Here is a 21046-nt window from a genome sequence, read left to right on the forward strand (position 1 = left end):
TATATTTGAAGTATCTGTGTATCTGGAGTACATGTTCTGCATATCTGGAGTATACGAATATTTATAGAATTCTATATTGACAAGGCAGACAAATATTGCAGAAAGCATCTTAAATATTACGTATACGCCTCAGTGAATCATAAAAACATTCAAAATAACTCTGGTTCTAAACAAATTTGTTTCCATTAACAAATAATAAGCAATCGTTATTCTAAAGCCTTCTTTAAAATTGTCGTATTATACTCTATTACTTTATTGGAAATAGAGCTTTTTACAATTTATAAACAATCCTTATTCCTATAACACATTAGCAATGTAGAAAAATCAAAACAAAACAACAAAAGCTTTTAAGTTATGTCCTGTTCCTGCTACAAATGCATTTTACTGGATTATGGCCAAAAAAGCTCATCAAAGTGCACAGACACGTCTATGTAAATATTTAGTTATCTCACAAAATACTCAAATTGAAAGTAAACAAAGGATAATTGTATCCTGCTGTGTAACTTATTTCTTTGGTGTTTTATGTGACGATTTGTTTCTTAACTTTTCCTTTTGAAATTATCCAATCAACAGAATCCCAAGGAAAACAAAATAATTTTGAAATACAAACAAATCGAAATAATCGTGATAGAAAATTATTCAAATAACTAATTTTTGAAGATATTATCGTGAATAAATCGACATATAAACGATTCGGAAAAATCAATAATATTTTCTTTCTTGGAAAAAAATAAAATATATCTAGCAATGCTATAAAGAAGTACTGACATAGTGTTTTAGGAAGGATATCATCACATTCATAGCTCATCGTCGTCATCGTTTAGTTTTTAAACTTCTTTTTGTCGCGGGCTTAAAGTGTTTTTCGATTTTTATTTTACACTTCAGGATAGACAGAATACAACCATAACCTTGTAAGGAAAAAGGCACATTTTGCCAGTAGCAAGGTCAGTGTTTTTATCTGCGATCTTTGTGATTATATGCTTGTACACGAACGTTTTCGAAAAGTCGTGATTTATTGCATCGTTTACGTGGTATTTTTTTTTTACATAAAAACCCTGTTTTATTGTTTTTGGTTTGATATTCAACTAAATATCAATAGTATTAATAGTGTTGCGATTTGAATTTGTTTAATGTTATAATGGAAGGAAATGCATCAAATTCAATACATATCTCGAATGGGAATTGTTTAACAACAACTACAGCTAAAACATCATCAACATCTGATGATGAGGAATCTACGCCCTTGAATGATAGAAATTTACCATTAGATGAAGATATATTAAAAGTATGTCCTTCAACTTCAAAAACGTCCTCGCCGTCATCGTTGTCATTGGAAGGGACAAGTCCACTGGGAACAGCTTCGTCATCAGTAACGGATTCACATCAAAAGCCCAGATGGTTGTCATCTTTACACCATCTAATTTTTATACTTACATGTGCTTTGGCAGCATTTGTTGTATTCAGAAATGTTCTTACATGGTAATTTTTCTAATTATTTGTATGTTTGTTACAAAGAAAATATGTTTTATGTTGTTTTTATTTTAGTTTATTGTTTCGCGTACTTTCAAACGAGTCAATTAATTTAATTAACAAAAGACTTTAGAACTTTTGTTTTAACTAGAGATAGATACTTTGGATTAAGCATATTACTTCGAATTAAGCATCACGTGTTTGAAGTAAAATATTCGTTCATATATCAACGAATTTTCTTTCAGTATACACACAAAAGCGTTTTGTAATAAAAATAAATCTTATATTTTTGTACCCATGTACAATTTTCTTTACAAACAAATTAAATGCGTCGTGTGCAGACAGCCTTAGTATGTCAATATTTTCAAATTAAAAAGTAACAATCATTGACATACTATACATGGACTGCTAGTGGTGTGAATTTTCCATACAAAATTTGAATAAAAATGGTTCCACTTCAAATTAGCTACACTAGCCCTTTCAGGCACAGTGGCAAAAAAAGTTATGAAATATTTAGCGACATCTGGTTGTATTTAGTTGAGATAAGCTTTTTCTGACATAGAAAGTACTGACATCTAGTATAATTTGTTGAAGACAAACGATGCCATGTTTTTTGCTGTGAGCAGTGCTGTCGTTTTGAAAATTTCAAGAGTAGTATTTTTCTATCATTTTGGGGAGCATTTTCTTAAATTGAGGAGTAAAACAAAAAAACAACAAACACATGCTTGGCCCATGAACAAAATTAAAAACTGAAAATAAAAATGTCCAAATTCGAAGTTAATTGGCCTATCGCGAAGGTAAATGTTCCGAAAACAGACAAATAGAAGGATATAATGTCGTACCAAATTTTTGCTTTCACTGCTTAAAGGCCAACATTTTAAAATAATATAGTTGAAATAAATAATTTAAATTCATAACTTTTTTTATTAAATAATAAATTGACAATTAAAATTATATTTACCATCAACATACATGTTTAAATATTCAAGAATAAATTAAAGTCATTATTGTAAATTCGATGTTTCATATTTTCAGTTAAAATCATTAAGGGGTCAATTATAGCTACCATTGAAATCGATCAAGACGATGTTTCCCTTTGATTAGAAATGAAAATTATATAATCATCCATCGGAAATCACACAAAGAATTTGTTTTTTGAGAAAAAAGTGTAACTGCGCATTTATTTTTCTCTACAACGGATGGAAATTCATTTTCCTGAACAGCTGATACTTTATGTTCAAATGTGAAACGAATCATTCCACTGATTTGTGTTCCAATTTCACACAATTCCAATGATAGATTTCTCTCAGTAAAATTTTGTCGTTGGATTTCAATCGGGAAATTTTTTCAATGACAAAAATGTTTAAGGATAGCTATAAACGACCTGTCAAAAACATTCGAATTTTTGTTTTCAATGATGAAAACCAATGATAGCTATAACTGGCGCCTTATACAATGATTTGTTATTCTCGATTAAAGTTTTCGATAACTCCCATTTTTCTGTGAAATTGTTTTTAATTAGTTCCTTAGCAGTTAGTATGGCATTTACCGTTTCTACCATCAGTGAATTTCTTTTTTATCTTTTATAAGGCTTATATCTGAAAATTTTCTTTCTGCTGTTGCGCTATTATTGGGGCATTATATTTTAAATTTTGGTTTTTTGTGAACCAAATAAAAATTTATTTTCCGTTTTATTTTGGGGAGTAGTTTTCTCTGAAAATAGTAAAATACTACTATAGTAGCAAAAACGACAGCAGTGGATGTGAGTATTAAATGTTACACAATTTTTCCGCATAGCCCTCTTTGCGCTAGTGTTTTGTCCGTTAAAAGTGGAACCATCGTGAAGTTGGCTACTAGCAGTCCATGTATAGTATGTCAATGGTAACAATAGTCCGGATAGGACTATTATGGCTGAAACACAAACACGCTTCAGCTTCGGCTTCGCCTGACGTTTACGAGTTCAGCCATAGGTATTCAATGCATGCTATCACAATAGAGCTTCGACCTCACGTTTCGTTTGACATTCGAAAAGAAAAGAACGTAATGTAATGCAATGTGACTCCAAACGGAAGCTCTAGTTCAATTATCTGAACATTTGCTTTGTCTGATCTTGAGCTCATCAGCTGTAAAAAAATGTCAACAAACTAAATATTTGCTCTTTGGACGACGACGAAGCCGAAGCTGAAGCGTGTATGTGTTTCAGCCATTAAATGCCTATGGTTTGGAACTCAATCCCAATTAAATTCTCAGAATAACCTTTTGATTTTGTCATAAAATTGTAAGTTCCCTTTTTTCAATTACGTTACGTTAACGTCAAATTAATTGGTTTGTTACATAGCATCAGTGATTTCTAAACAAACTACTCTTTGTCTGTCAAATTTTACAGTTCTGAAGTTTAAAGAAGTCGTTACAAAAAATGCCCTTTATCAACAATTATGTTGTGTTGATTAAAGCTGCGAATGCTGAACTTTTTACAGAGTTAAAGAGGGTTATGCCAGAAGACAAATTATATTCTGTATTTACTCTAGAAATATCTTTGAATATAAAACAGAAGTCTCTAGCAAGGGTATATTGAGATTTTCCAACAAAAAAAAAAACGCACACACTTTGGAGAAATCCTTAACATAAAGCAATTTAAATAAAGTTTGATTAAAACATTTTGATGTCTACACTGCATCAAACAGGCCAGCTGTTTTGGAGTCAAATAGGTGAAGATTCCGATCATTCGGAATTCAATCTAAATGGGTATAATTTAGTGCCATTAATTTTCCTCATCATGGATTAGCCGTATATATAAGAAATGATGTTGCATACCAACTTCAGCCACAATATGGTTTGTGCTCTAACACAAACCTTAACTTCATGTGGTTAAAATTCACGGTAGATAAACACATCATCCACTCATGTTTTTTATATCGAAGTCCAAATCTGGACAGAAATTCAACTTTTAACGAATTTGATGCTCTGTCTGACTCCATTCAAAGAATTGTTGCCCATTATCCTCACACTGAAATCGTCATTGCGGGCGATTTCAATGTACACAATTCTTCTTGGCTTCGTTATTCTGGCCAGTCAACACCGGAAGGAAGGTATGTTGAGATCTTTGATGAGTTAAATCAATTAACTGAGCTTGTCGATGAGCCAACTCGAATTCCTGACGTTGCAGGTCAATCCGCCAACACCCTAGACTTGTTTCTTACCTCTGACCCTAATTAATACACAATTAATGTATTACCGCCTCTAGGCACATCAGACCATTGTATCGTATCTGCAAAATTCTCATGTCGCAAAAACACAGTTTAAGAAAAAACTCCTATGAGAACCGTTTTTCAATATGAGAAAGCTAACTGGGACGGTCTCAATGAATTCTTCAGGAACTTTAACTGGTCACTATGCTTCCTCGATAGTGACGTGGATTCCAGCGCAGATATGGTTACAAATTTAATTCTTTGTGGAATGAGAAATTTTATCCCGAACAGGGTAAAATCTATCAAACCCAAAAAGAACACATGGTTTGATTCGAGCTGTAAAGAGGTTATTAAGCCAACCCAACTGAGGAAAACCGGGATAAGTTCCAACAAGCTAGAAAGACATGTAATGGTCATATTCGTCGAACCAAATTTTTGCATGATCAGAAATTAAGGCAAAAAATACTACAATGTCCCAAAGGTAGTAAAAATTTCTGGTCATTTGTAAAAAACATACGAAACACCTTGTCATCCTCGGTTCCAACACTCGTCCACAATGACGCTCCCTATATGTAAGCTCGATTGATAAAGTCAATTTGCTTTGCAGCACAGTTTTCTGTTAATTCGACGATACCGGAAAGTGTCATGAGTCCTCCTGTTCTTGAGAGCGTAAATGATTCAATGGGACAAATCTTCTTTCGCACTCGTGCAGTTGCAAGAGTACTGAAAGACCTTGACATACACAAATCCGCTGGCCCGGATAGTATCTCCCCAATTGTTCTGAAGAGGTGTTCTTCATCGCTGGCAAAACCACTGCGTAAACTTTTCCATCTTTCCTACTCTGCAGATCTCTTTCCGAGCGGATGGAAAATACCATTTGTCCAGCCTGTCCCTAAAAAAGGCGAATCCTCCTCTCACTCTTACTGTCGTCCAATATCACTCAGAGTCCCTTCTTTCCAAGGTCATGGAAACTCTGATTAATTATCAGCTCAAGAAATATCTTGAAGAACGGAAGCTTCTTAATGACCGACAGTGTGGTTTTCGTAGCAATAGGTTAACTGGTGATCTCATGGTTCATCTCCCCGAACAGTGGAACAAATCTTTACATCATTTTGGAGAAAGTAAGATTATTGAACTTAATATTTCAAAAGCATTTGATATAGGTTGTCACTAAGTTCTCTTATCGAAAATGCGTGCTTTTGGTATTGATGAATCTCTTCTTCGTTGGATTAGAAATTACCTTTCTAACCGTTCAATACAAATTGTATTGGATGATTACAAGTCTGAAATTCATAAAATAAATGCTGGTGTTTCCCAAGGCTCCGTTTTGTCTCCAACGCTCTTCCTTATTTTTATAAATGATCTTTTGTCTGAAACTTCTAACCCACTAAATTGTTTCGTTGATGACAGTAACCTCAGCCGTGTAGAATTTAATGCTTCGAAAACTCAATGCTGTCTCCTGTCGTTAAAGTGTAACACAACCCCGATGCCACTATCCATGAGCGGCACTTGCATCCAAAAAACTAATCAACTTTTAGTACTCGGTATGTGTATCACAGATCACCTTTTATGGAACGATCATATATTTGATATTGCCAAAAATGCTGCCAGGTGCTTAGGATTTCTCCGACGATGCAAGAAATTTTTCACCCCTTCTGATCTGGCTGTAATTTACATAGCGTTTATCCGAAGCTTGAATATAATTCGCGTATCTGGGTAGGTGCCCCTAAAACAAGTTTAAATCTCTTGGATAGAATAGATAGATAGAACTATAATCGAAACATTTACATCGCTAGAACACCGACGCAATGTTTCATGCCTTTCGTTGTTTTACCGATATTTTTATAAACAATGTTCTTTTGAACTAGCCAGTTGCATTCCACCCCTTAAACAATTCAGCCGTAATACTCGCACTTCCAGGAATGCTCATCAGTTTACCCTTGAGCTCAATTTCTGGGGTACTGTCAAGTATAGAGATTCTTTCTTAAATCGCACATCGAGAATGTGGAATGCTTTAGCCAGCTCTGTTTTTCCCTTCCATTTTGATGTTCAGAACTTTAAGACCAATGTGCACCGGTATCTCCTTTTAAAACCTTCCCTATTTTCCTAATGATGTGTTTAAATATAAACATATAAAGGGTACTAATAACCCCTTGAGTGCCTGCAAATTATTAAAAAAAAAAAACTAAATTTAAATTCTTGGTCTTTACTTTTATAAATATTTTATTTTTACTGAATGCATTTACATTACTGCGAAAAAACAAAAAGTCTACGAATATTAATAAGAATTTTCAACTTGAAAAGCCCGGTATTTAGCAGTTGTCATTTTTGAATTTGTTAGCTTTTGAAGTTTGCCAAGTAAAAACGTCATTACTAGAAATTAATCTATAAACGCTTCAACGAATCATAACAAAAGTTAAAATTAACTGTACAAAATGAGTTTTCTATGAAAAAATATCTATTATTACTTCTCTCTAAAAAATATTCAATTATTTTAAATGAAATCCGTTTTTGAGAAACTCTGTATAATGGGTCAGTTCTTTATAGTTATATTTATTTTCTTTTTTCTCTCGATCATTTTATTGGCCTTTTCTGTATTTCGTACAAAATTATGTTGGCTATTTTTTCAAAACTAAGTTTTTCTTCTTTGGTTTATACAAAATATGTAAGATACCCAAGTTCAAAATCATTAATTTACTCAAGGCTTTGTATCAATGCATTTAAAAAGAAATAAAATAAAGATCTTTCATTATAGTGGCGTATGTGAATCTAAAATACCTATAATTTCATGAGAGCTGTGTGCATATCATGGGCGGATCCAGACTTTTCATCAGGGGGGGTCACACACTTAGATGAGTTTTTACTCACCGCTTATAAATGTTCTTCAATTTTTAAATAACATGATTTCAAAATTTAAATAACATGATGTGTACGAGTATATTTACAAACCTTTACACATTTCAATTGCTCAAATGACAACTTTAGTTATCAAATTATTTTAGAACACATTTGGTCAGCAAGGTATGGTCTAACTATTTTATTTGGATGACTTCCTACATATAAAACCATTCCTAGATTTCAAAAGTTTTTTAAATATGCCAAGAGCTAAAACACAATAGGTTAGGGGGGTTTTTTGCTGCATTTCACGCAGAAATGTAAGAAATCGATCGTATAGTGATCTAAAAAAAAATTAAATTAAAATAAATGATGGTAAACAAATAAGTAGGGAAGAAACGTTTATGTAGCACTCACAAATTACACGTTTCGGAAAGTAGATTTATTTAATTTTTTAAGATCTTTAGAATAGCTTATTTTTTTTTTGTAAATCATTTAAATTCTAAATTTCATCTAAAAAATATTCTTGGTAAGCACTAAATAAAGAGCTTATATGTACATTTAACATTCGTCAACAAATGTTGATCCCTTTCAGAGATATCGAGTTTTGTGAACTAAATTAATATCTTTTTAAAAATAAAAGAAAATACATTTTTGATCATAAAAAATCATTATCGATTTGATCATCAAAAAGAACTTGCACAGAAAGAGAAGATTATTGAAATCGGTCCATTAGATCTTAAGAAAATTTAAAAACAAAATAAAGGTTTTTAAGGGGTACGCTTCTGGAACAATACCAAAATATTTTTTTCTTGTAGAAAGAAGCCAAATTAAGAACACAAAATTTCGAGAAAGTTTAAGAAAAATCGCATATTTTAACCGACATTTTTATGGAGACCGCATTATTTTTCGTATTAATAAAATAAAAAAACGTCTTACGCTATTGGCTGAAAACCTTAATTTTAATCAACACAATTGTTTAGACTGTAGGAGCCAGGAATGAATCGGGGTACCCACTTTTTTTGACTGTTCTACCGTCGTAATGTCGTATTTGATTAAAAGCTCTACTTCGAAATTGATTACTTATGCAAAACTTGCCATATAGTTCCTATTTGCCGCAAGTAAAAATCACTTCAATGCTCACTATCTATGTGTGTGAAAAAAAAGTTTAATAATAAAATTGAAGGCTAGTTTAAGGAATTTAAAGGCAACTTAATATAAAATAGATGATCTCTTGTTCAAGGTTTCTTCTTAAGAACCTGAATACTTGCTCTTTTTCGTAGACAAAATTTTTATGAAAATAATTAAGAGCATTACTAAGTTGTTGCAAACCACTTTTTGGTGAATGTCGTTAAATTACTAATAAATCTATAGATGAAATCTTTACTTATACAACTTAACTGTATAACCTTAATGGCTCATATGACCTTCACTGGATCGCCAGTTGGTCAAAAGTTGATGAATTATGCTGAATATTCGATTCATATTATGTTCTTGGTCCAGTCCTCAGTTAAAAGTAGTACTTTAAGCAACCAAGTTTAAGGAATTAAAATACAAATATTGTTTTCATATACAAAAAATAAATAATTCAAAATATAATGGGGGAGTTTTGAATTGAAGGGAATCCCTACGAAAAAGCAAACAAATTATTTCCCAGGGGGGGTCATGACCCCTATGAGCCCACCCTTGGATCCGCCATTGGTGCATATTTGCAACTTTTAAATTCAAAACAAAAACAGAGACGTACACAATACACACCTTAAGCAACCGGCTAGGCTATAAGGGAGCGGGAGTAATATAATAAAAAAAACTTAACTTTTTCTTCCGTATACAGAATTTACAAAAGAAAAATTGCAATATAAGTGTTGCCAATTATTATTTTTCTTAATCAAAGATTTGTTCGAGTTTTTCTTACTTTCTATTGATAAACTTGATGACAGGAAAACATTGAAAGTTTTTTGTTTGTAAGATATTAAAGATCCAATAGAACTCTCTAAACAGTTCTAATTGATTCTGAAGTTAGTGTATGTTTGATTTATTCGGTATTTAAATATGAGACACCTTTTGACTTTTGACGTTTCATCATTTTTTTTTCGCAACAATTGATGATTTGAAAGAGATAGAAATATCAGGAAGATATTTGTATTTTTTAATGAGTGGACTAAAAATTGCTGAAACGTCAAAAAATATATCGCCCAAATAAGTGTCTTAAGAAAATTTTGTTTCATTTTTCAACTGACATTTCAACAAGTTCATTATTTGAATTCAAAGCAAATGCCCTACACAAACTACATGTCAAATTTTTCGCTCTAGAATTTCTGCTAATCTAAATGCGTGAACAAAATTGGAACGTTTTGCCCTAGAGTTAAAATAATATGACCAACTGACAGGTAGTTGTTAAATACCTGAATAATTATGTGATCGTTCGCAGTAGAATTCTAAAAAAAAATTCTGATACAGATTGTCAATCAATGATAACAAGCTGTGATAAAACATACTTCCTGCCGGCAACTCTGGCATCGAATAAGCCCCATTCACTCCATATGCGAAACGATCCTCGTCGTAGTCGGATCGTTAAGTGTTTCGATCGTAGTTCCAGTAGCTGCAAACTGCAGCAAGTATACATTTTGTACTAGGCAATGGGCAGTGTGTTCTTGTCCGGCAAACCGCAGATACATCAACGTTTAATCTTGTCTTGCGGGTATTTTTCTGCCTTCCTCGCAAGTTCACTCGCACTGAACTATATGGTCGAAAGAGTTCTTTAAAGTGCGCAATTTGGGTTTATTGACCGAAGTTTACTTTTTGAATCCGATGTTTTCTTTTTTGTTTTAACTGTTGTATCTAATATATACGCATAGATATAGATACGTATTTTTGTTTTGATAAATTTTGTGATAAATTTCCCTTTGTTTTGAATTTTTTTTTTATCTTTGTGTTTGTTTACAAAACAAAGGCAAACTAAATAAATATAAAAATAAAAACAGAAACAAAACATGGAAAAAGAATTAATCAATTTTGATTTTCCAATAAGGCATTTACAAAGCTTCTGGGGTGCATCCGGTGACTTTTGGCAAGCACAATGGGACAAATTCATCAATATAACTGGTAAGTATCTATTTAAGCATAAATATAAAACAACAAAAGAACTTATGAAATAAATAAACCCTAAATAGAATAGAAATTAAGCTCAATTTCTCAATGAATTTTTTGATTTAAATTGTTTTTTTCTTTACTCATACCCATAATTTCATCAAATTACAAATTAATTGAGTGAAATTTATGCAAGCAGCGAGTAACTACTATTGTGATGTTGACTCTGTGACAGTTTCGCATCAGTCACTAGAGGGGGTAAGCCACAGTGAATCGTGGTATTTTTCGCACTTGTCGTTGTTGTTTTTATTATTGTTTTGTGCTTATGTCACAGGAAAGTAGCGGTTCATTGTTATTCAGATTGTGCAATGACATTGCTCAGACAAAGCGCGAATAAATTGACATTGTCTGAGTAAGGCAGGCAAATATATACTGCACTGATTGATAGCTCTCTTCAGTGCTTATCAAAGTTATAAATTTATTATTTGTTTATAATTATAACGGTATTAGAATACATTGAAGAGGATAAAGTTGAATCTTTTTTTAAAACTTCCTTTAATCCTTAATTTGATTGAAGTTAAATGCTTTAGATATTTTTTGAGATCAAGTTTAGATTTATTTCGATAAATGATTAATTATTTATTTATTGTTAAGAAATTAAATAAAAACCGTAAATTAAATTTGGCACGTAGACGTCTTATACTCGTATGTATATGTGCATAGGTAGTATTTGTAGGAACGGCTAATTAGTTAATAAAACACAGCGTGCCTGTGCATGATGTTTGTTTATTTACAGTGCTTACGCTTTTGAATTAGATAATGAAAATTAAATGACAAAATAAAGCTAACAACTGAAAGCATTTGAGATTTTCTACATGTATTGGTTCCAAAATATGAATGCCATAGTTACATACGTTATACATTTTCTTAAGGTTTACGTTTTTCTTTTTTAAGAATCTGTTCTTAATAACTAATAAGATAGGTGATGTTGATTCACCCACGCTTATTGATACTCAAGTAGGTACTTCATATTTGCACCTTAAAAAGGTAAAGTGTTGTAAATATGATCTTAATGATATTTGAATAAACCCTGCATCGATATGATTTGTATTAAAATTAATTCTGAGAAAAACAACTCAAGTTTAAAAACAAACAATACATATATAAATACCTATTCCAAGTGTTTAGTTAGGGACAGTTTTTTGCATCTATTCAAAAATTTCACAATTCAATGTCAAACTTCAGCAGTGACGAATTATATACAATTTAAGTTCACTCAGTGCAAATGTTATACATACAGTGGTGGACAAGAATTTAGCACACTTGTTAAAGAAAACAAAAACCATTTAATTTTCAATTTGTTTTCTTATTAAGAAATTAGGGTGAGTTTAAAAATGCAATTGGTTGCACAAGCCATGCCGGAAAAAAATTCAAGCAACAGAACAACTACTGCAAGAATGCGGCAGACATACAATATCGCAAACCAGTTCATAAATGTCATTAAAGCAGGTCCTAAAAAAGAATGACAGAAATAATTATGTTTTTTCTTTGAATTTCTGGGGCTTTGGTTTTTTAGTTTCTTAACAAAATTCTTTCAAAATCTCAAATTAAAATGTTTTAATAGAACTTATTTTTAATATTTTGAACGGAAAAAATTCATTCATTCATTCCTATGAAGTATAAATATTATATTTCAACTTATTAATAACTAATCATTCTATTTTTTGTCAAAAATTTAATAAATATACAATTATTTTACCTACTCATCTTGTTCGGACATTTTCCTGCAGAGCGACAACAGAAATAAAATGAATGCAGGTTTGATCGCATTTTAACTGTCAGACTGCTTTTTGAACAGAGTTACCGACTGCAGTAATGCAGTGTATTTAATTTTATGAACGCAAATCTTGCATTACTGCTACATTTTTACATTAATGAACTTACCCTTAGTTATAATTTATTTACATTGCATATACATAGCACTATATTTTCATAGTACTTCATCAAATATGTTTAAAATCTGTAAGAAGAAAAAATTATAGAATGTAGAAACATCAATTTTTCAAAGCCTCAACCAAAGCCTCACATCGTGACTTTGGAATTGCATACCAAGCATTTTGAATCTCCTGCCACAATTGTGTTAAATTGTTTTTTTTTTTGTTTGCGCAATGTGATGTTCACTATCATTCCACAAATTCTCGATCGGGTTAAGATCGGTTGATTGTGCTGGCTACTTCAAAATGTCGATTTTATTCACCTCTAAGGCACACTTCACTAACTTTGAAGTGTGTTTAGTGTTGTTGTCGTGCAAGAGACGCCATAATAACGGCAAATTGTCTTCTGCGTAGGGTATCATATGGTCCAACATTATATCTCTGCACACGTTCTGGTCCATTTTGGTGTCAATTTTTACGATGGAGCAAACGCCGGCCGTACCATGAAAAAGCAACCCAGACCATAACGTTGCCTCCACCGTGTTTCAACGTCTTGATGGTGTACCTTGGATCATATTCCTTGTTTTTTGGATGCCATACATATTTTTTCCCATCCGATCCGAACCGGTAGAATTTGGATTCATCGCTCCAGAACACGTTTTTAGAAAAACTAATTGGTTGGTCTAGGTGAGCTTTGGCAAGCTGTAACCTAGATTTCAGATTTTTGTTTGATACAAGCGGTTTTTTTTGAGCAACTCACCCTCGTATATTGTTTTCATTTAATCGGTGCTAATGGTCCTTGAAGAATCATTTACTTCATAGATCGTTGAAAGTCCGCTTCGAATGGCACTGGAGGTTTTAAACGGAACCTTGGTCGATAACCAACAAATAAGTCTATCTGCATTTGTAGTTGTCTTTCTGGCCCGGGGGTTTTGTTTAACGTTTTCAATCACTCCAAACTTTTAAAATGACGAACGGCATTATAAACCAGCTTCCTGGAGCATTCTAATAACTTAGAAATGTCTGTTACCGTCCGCCCTTTTGATTTCTTTTTTCCTCTGAGCACCATTTTCCTTTTGCCATGACTAATTAATATTTTTTTTTTTTGCAATATAGATCATCAAAGGAATATTTAATTACCTCAAAAATTATTATTTTCTTTTTAAAAAAACACAAAAATTAAAAATACATTCTTTGATTGCAAAACCGGCTAGATTTATGTCCAGCTTAAAACAACGCAAATCACAAACAATCTTAATTTTTCGCAAAACGGTTTTTTACTTTTCAATCATTTACACATTTTTATTACCATATAAGGTAATCATAGTAATAACATAAATATGAACCGTTGCTTGCAAGTAATAAAGAATTGAAAGTAGAAAAATACTTCTACTCTTTTCAATGTGCTAAATTTGTGTCCACCACTGTATATTATAAACAATTGTTTTTTGTCTGCAATATTAATCAACCAATCAGCAGAATTGTTGAATATTTAATCTAAACAAAAGCAATCAGAGATGCTGAAAAATTTGCTGGAACAAAAAATCAATCAAGCCACTTAGGTCAGATTTGTTGTTTTGCTTTAATAAATATAGAGGGCAGTGACTATCAAAAAGCATTTACAATTATTTATTGAATCTATTATCGAATTAATTAATAACAAAATGTAAAAAGAAATGTTTTTACTATCGATCAAACATAAAGAATGCTTGAAATATGTTTAATTCTACTGCATCCTTTCATTAAAAAAAAAAATACTCTTTCAAAAACTATTATAATATTTTTCTTTCAATTTTCTGCAAAAATTAAGTGGAAGTTCACCTTAAATAGTCTTTTCAACGAAAAGTTACACAAGGAGTAATGAACAAATTTTTCACTCACAGATAATCCTGACATTTCTCCAAAGTCATGGCTTTGACATTTATAAATGAACGTTATGCGGCATATACATTGTTCAAATGCTTGTCAAGCACGTGAGAGAGTATTAGCTAAAATGAAACACGTATACAATGTGTGTATGCTTGAAGCAAAATCAAAATGTTTTGATTTTTCTTCAATCAGATAGACAGCATTGACATAAAGGCCCAACTATAATAGGCATAAGCAAACATAAGCTTATGTCAAAAACCCAACGATAATTCACTTAAGTTAGCGATATTACTGCATAACCATAATGCAATTTTGCTCACGTATCTAAATGTCAGATTTTTCTTATGCGGCGAGCGACTGGTGTGCTTAAGTTAACGAAACTGAGAAAAATTGAACGAAACGGAGCTAGACTCCATTATGTTCACTCGTATTGAGATTCTTTGTATTCGCACATTTACTTATGCGCGCATATGCTAGCTTATGCCTATTATAGTTGGGCCTTAATGCATATGCGAAATGGATTGCTTGATCAAGCAAGCTTATTTTTTAATATTTGTCGAAGAAGTAACATCGGGTATCGGAAAATTAATTATGAATGAAAATGAAGTAAAACGATCAAATTCGCAAAAAATATTTTTCCCGATAAAACAACCGCACGTCTATTTACCTCAAAATTAAAATAAATATAAATGATTGAAAGCTTATGCCATAGACAAACCATATAAAGACCGGAAACAAATCTGTCATTCTGGTTATATGGTGTGTCTATGGCTTATGCATGATGTGTGTATATGACACGTCAAACAAAATTTACTAATACACTCTCACATGCTTGACAAGCATTTGATCAATGTATATGTCGCTTTAGGCAATTTTCGTTTATTTCAATAATAATTCTGAGTGACTTTACTTATGCCACGTTTAGATTACGACTGATAGGTGTATATTCAAAGATAAAACAAGTCCTTCAAGTTTTAAACCAGTTGACAATTGGTCAGTTTATATTTCTAATATTCTCAGTTGGATTGACAGATCGGGAGAATGAAAACAACTGACTTTTTATTTTCACGAGCAATTAAATAAGCTTTGTATTATTTTCCATACTTTTTGAGTTGTACGATAGAGATTCTTGAGAAATTGAATAATACAAATTTCGTTTAGATTTCTGACAGAAAAAGTAAGACATTTGTGTTCATATTTATGAAAATATAAAAACCCCTGTGGTCTAAGAAACACAAACTCGCCAAATATCAGACGGAATTTATTTGGAACGAGCAACACCAACCGGCGCACGGTGCTTTTCAAAGTTTTGAAATTGGTGTGGGAGTTGCATTTCTGATGACTTTCTCACTGAGTAATCAGTGGCATCGCAATTCAAAAGATAAAAAGGAAGATATCACCTCCTTTAAATTCAAATTCATCCATATTTTCGAATATCCAAAAGATAAATATCAAAAAAATGTTGATTACCTTGCAAGGAAATTATTTTTTAATTTCACGAATTGATCAAATATAATACTTTTTGTTAGAAACCCATATTCAGTGCCAAAAGTAATTTGTTTAATATTAAAAACTGATGTTTCTCGAAGAAAATAAGGGTTTTTATACACTCCTCGTCAACTGAATACGCACAAACTTTTTTTAATATACTTTATCCATTTTTTTCAAACAGTGATGGTTATTATGCCATCTGTTGATGCTAACTATTCCCTTAAGACGTTAAACAGATAATTCCGGAAGAATTATCCAAAAACAACCGTGAGTTTTTCTTCAACCACTTGCAAAGTGTTTTATATGCAAAGTAGGATTTTTTTTAAGTCAACTGAATAGGTACAACGCCATTTTCTTTGTTGTTTATAAGTTTTTTGGAGTGCTTGACAGTTTAAATTAACGGTTTTAGTGTTTTCAGTGAAATTTTATTCTTGATTTCAAATTTTAAGAAAAATGGGTAGATCTACGTGCCTTAACCGTGTTGAAAAAGCTAAAATCGATTTACTTAGAGACCAAGGCCTAACTGGACGTGCAATAGCTGATAAAGTTGGCCGAATAAGTTTTAATGTAGTTTATTCTTACTTGAAAAATAAAGATGCATACGGCAAAAACATGAAGGGAGGTAAGAAAACAGCAACAACAGCAGCTGAGAGACAAAGAATTTTAAGATATGCATCAAATTCTTCTGATTCTGTGGCAAAAATAAAACAAAAAGTCGGCGTAAACGCAAGTTGTTCAACAGTTCTAAGAGTAAGAGAGTAATCAACAACTCAAGCCATCTTAAACGAATGAAACTTAAGAAAAACCACCTCTTGACGAGAGACGGAAAATGTTGCGATAAGATTTTTTAAGACTTCACATGAGTTGGAAAAAAGAATGGTCACGTGGTTTTTGTAGATGAAAAAAAGTTTAATTTCGATGGCCCTGATTAGTTTAACTTCTTTTTTCACGACTTAAGAAAAGAAAAACAGATGGCATAATAGCCATCATGTTTGAAAAAAATTTATAAAATATATTCAAAAATGTTTGTGCGTATTCATTTGACGAGGAGTGTAAAAATATTGGAATAAAAATAAATGTACTTAATGAGTTTGACAGTTTAAGGGTCCGCTTACATTAAAAATGCAAATTTCCGATTTGAAAGCTACTTTTTTTTTTCATTTCATCTTGTCTTTTTTAAAATCAGTTTATAACATAAATAAGTAACACACCCAAATAAATGTCAAAAATTATCAAAAATTACTTTTAATTTGTTATTGAAAAACTATCAGTCATATTTACTTCGCCTCTACTATGTATTTACGTTATTAATGAAAAAAATTGTTAAGATTCTACTAACTATTTTTTGAGGTTTAAAAATCACACAGAATATAAAATATTTGTAACTTAAGTATGTACGTCATTAAAGGCAAATGAAATCAATTAATTCAAAACTAATAAAATATCGTCACAATAAAAATGTTTACACGAATGTAAAGAATCAATAAAAATAATCCTCATTTCCTCTTGGCCTTTTTACTATCAAACACATGTCAAAGAAGTTAGAATTAAGTTTTGAATAGACTAATTTGAAAACGTATGCATATGAAGTTGTTTCCAATAGTTTACATTAGTTATTCAAAAACTATTTTTTGCGTATGATAAGTTTTTAAAAAGTTTATTATTCCTTCTATAATTCCCACTTATTCGAACCGTGTTTACTTTGATGTGCAATTATACTGCTCAAACAATTAATTGGAAAGTAAATTGTAAAAACAAGTACACTTTTTTAGAACCAATTAAAATTTATTTTTATGATATAAGTGACAACAAAAATAAAATTTAAACTAATTATAATGGTTTAACATAACAAACAACTAGTTTAAGATTTTAAGATTCAGCCGTTTAAACGTTTTTTAATTTTAATAATTGACATTTTTAATTTCTCTTTGTTGAAAAGTCAGGTTAACCTTGGTTCGAAGTTCATATGTGGCTCAAAATCACAAAGGTGCAGAGTTGGCATTGCTATCAATTTAATGCCTTAAGTTAAGTTGACTTAATTAAAAAAATGAATAAAATACTAAAACTAACTTGTTTTGTGTGTCCATCAAACAATATAATTCATTAATGAGGTGAATTTTATATGAAATGAATATACACGCATAGAAAATCATTTCGGGAACGCGTCCTAATTTACAATCTTCAACAACAAGTCCAAAATATAATTGAAAAGTGTAAAGTATTTAACACCGGTCATTACTCAATACAGCGTTTTTTTTATACAAAATGTAGTTTTAGAGAAGATACTAAAATTTTATTTATTTTTAACTATAAAAATGCAAAAATAGTTTGTCCAATACCGCACAAGTCATTTCAATGAACATTCGGTGTCAAACGTCAGTCGAGCAAGAGAACAATAACAAAGCCGGCTGTCAGAGTATTTTTCGTCAAAAAAATTATATCTAAATGTTAAATACCTTTCTATTCATTATTCGTAGAGCGTAAATCAATAGTCCGTCATTCCGTGAACGTATTTATAACATTTAATTATTGATGAAATTCTTTTTTACGACTCGAAATAACAAATAAACCTCAAATATGTTCCTTTTGACAACGTCAAATCGCATTTAAGATGGCCGCCGTATAATCAAAGAGCGCTCTTATTTGAATACGTCATTTTGTGAACGGTCATTTCGGGAAAGTTCCCCGACATGATTTGACGTATTTTCCTTCTAGAAGAGTTTGTATGTACTTTTTTCATTATTGCTTATTTAATATAGATACATAATACACCCATGTTATAAATCAAAGCTTAAATTAGGTGCTTTGTTTTGTTCTTGTTGATTTTATCGAACTTAGAAAAACGTTTCCGAATTGATGGTTTCTATAAGATATTTAATACTAAAAAATATTTCTAATAAAGTATAGGATTCTGTGCGCTGCCCTGTCAAAGTTTATTAATATACAAATTTTAAAACAGTATAAGTTAAAAGCATCATTTTAGCTTTCAATTTTTTTTGTCATAGAACCAATTTTGAAATTTTGCAATCTTGGTGAATTTGAGCCATATGCACAATGTACAATGGTTTAAAATTTAATTTGTTCAAGTATTGCGTTAACTTCTTTTCTTCTTATTCTCAAAAAAATAATTTCAGGTGAAGATCCACTTATACTATGGGTAGTCGGAACAACGACATTTACAATGTTCGTTTACTGGTTATTTGGTGGTATCTATACATTTTTGGATCTAACAAACCGCCCTAGATTCTTGAGAAAATATAAAATTCAACCGGGTACAAATGAACCAGTCGATAGACATCGATTGACAAAGGTAAGAATTACTCACAATCAACGTTGATTAACACTTTACTCTTCTATCATTTGCAGGTAATAACAAGAGTAATAGCTAATCAAATATTCGTTGGTACGCCAATTGCTTTTGTAAGTTACAAATTGATGAAATTCCGTGGTCTCACTTCTATTCGAGACCTTCCGACATTCCATTGGGTTTGTTTTGAACTGACAATGTGCATCCTCATGGAAGAAATTGGCTTCTATTATTCACATCGGCTGTTGCACAGCAAACATATCTACAAGTTCATTCATAAGCAACATCACGAATGGACAGCACCAATTGCAGTAACGGCCATCTACTGTCATCCGATCGAGCATGTTTTTAGCAATCTGTTTCCGCCTTTTTTGGGTGTTTTCCTTATGGGCAGTCATGTGGCCACAGCTTGGCTGTGGTTCTCATTGGCCATTCTCTCAACACTGAATGCCCACTCTGGATATCATTTGCCATTTTTCCCAAGCCCAGAAGCCCATGATTTTCATCATCTTAAGTAAGTTCTATACTATAGTAAATTGTCTTATTTAAAAAATCAATTCAATTTATTTCACTGAAGGTTTAACAATTGCTTTGGAGTTTTGGGAGTGCTTGATCGATTACATGGGACTGATTCGATGTTCCGGTCAACGAAAGCTTATGCTAGACACATAATGATGTTGAGCCTGGTGCCGCCTCGGGAAGCTTTTCCAGATGAATCTAAATAAACAAATAATAGCCTCAGATGCACGAAGTGCAGCAAACAAATCAAACAGAACTTTTAGTCAAAGCTGAAGATTTACCAGAAACACTAGTAGTTTCTAAAGAAAGTATTAAATTGTAGAACCAATCACAAATTCACAAAACACGCGAGGGCATTCAGTAGAGATCAATGAACAAAAAACACACTCTTTTATTTCATTTAATTCTATATTTTTATTACCTTATTATTATTGTATAATCTATATATTTATTTTATAAATCTTTGGAAAGGATCAATATATGTGCATATTGCATGCAATCAAAAACAGCAACAAAAAGTCAATATTATAATGGTGTAACTATTTCCGGTGATGTCTGTAAACGAAAATGTGATAGAAATGTTTTACTCTTTTGTAATTAAACAAAAAAATATATACATATTTAATAATCGATATCTTAGCGTACATTATTATTATAAATATATAGTTTAAGGAAGAAAACATGTAACTTGCAGCGATAACTTACAAGCATTAGATATAAAAATAGAGACAAAAACATTGAACACAAATTTAAATAAAAAGGACACAAACACTCCTTTACAGGGATGCAGTGCTTACATACCACTGTATCGTGTAATAACACATGCATTCAAGTGTAAAAATAATAAATGTAATATAAAAAGTTTAAAAATTTGTTAAGTGTTTTTTTGTTTAAATGTTATGTTAAAATGGTAAGAAAAGACGTTTATTCTTTTGGGAAAAGAAAACATTTAGAATTACGATGAATCCAATTCTAGAATGGTTTTAATAAACTTTCACTGTGAGCCCACCCTTAAATCAATAAATCAACTGTCAATGTCAATTCACTCTGCGTAATATTTTATAATTTGGAGACTTTATGTATGTACATATTTCAAAAACCCAGTTTTAATTTTTTTACGTTAAATTTCCAGATCTAATTTATAGATTTGTTTTATTTTTATTCAAATTATCGTTATCACAATGATATATTAAACTGACCTAAGCGTGTTCTACTCCATCACGGACAGCAACTTGAACCTTTTTTCTACTTTAACCTATCGTGTGATTCAAAGTTCAAAAAAAGAGGCTGGGATACGACCCACACTGATAACTTCCCATCCCGTCTGTCGATTTGTATTGCTT

General features: G+C 31.6%; 1 protein-coding gene across 1 annotated transcript; it reads left to right on the forward strand.

Annotated features, from left to right (window-relative positions):
* The first annotated feature begins 503 nt into the window (after positions 1-503).
* LOC129945963 (fatty acid hydroxylase domain-containing protein 2) lies at positions 504-20576 on the forward strand. Its single transcript, XM_056055959.1, has 5 exons — positions 504-1479; positions 10525-10598; positions 19012-19187; positions 19244-19698; positions 19762-20576. The coding sequence occupies exons 1-5, from the start codon at positions 1139-1141 to the stop codon at positions 19907-19909; spliced, it is 1194 nt and encodes a 397-aa protein (XP_055911934.1). The 5' UTR covers positions 504-1138; the 3' UTR covers positions 19910-20576.
* Positions 20577-21046: the final 470 nt, after the last annotated feature.

This window comes from Eupeodes corollae, chromosome 2, assembly GCF_945859685.1.
Source record: "Eupeodes corollae chromosome 2, idEupCoro1.1, whole genome shotgun sequence".
NCBI classification, from domain to species: domain Eukaryota; kingdom Metazoa; phylum Arthropoda; class Insecta; order Diptera; family Syrphidae; genus Eupeodes; species Eupeodes corollae.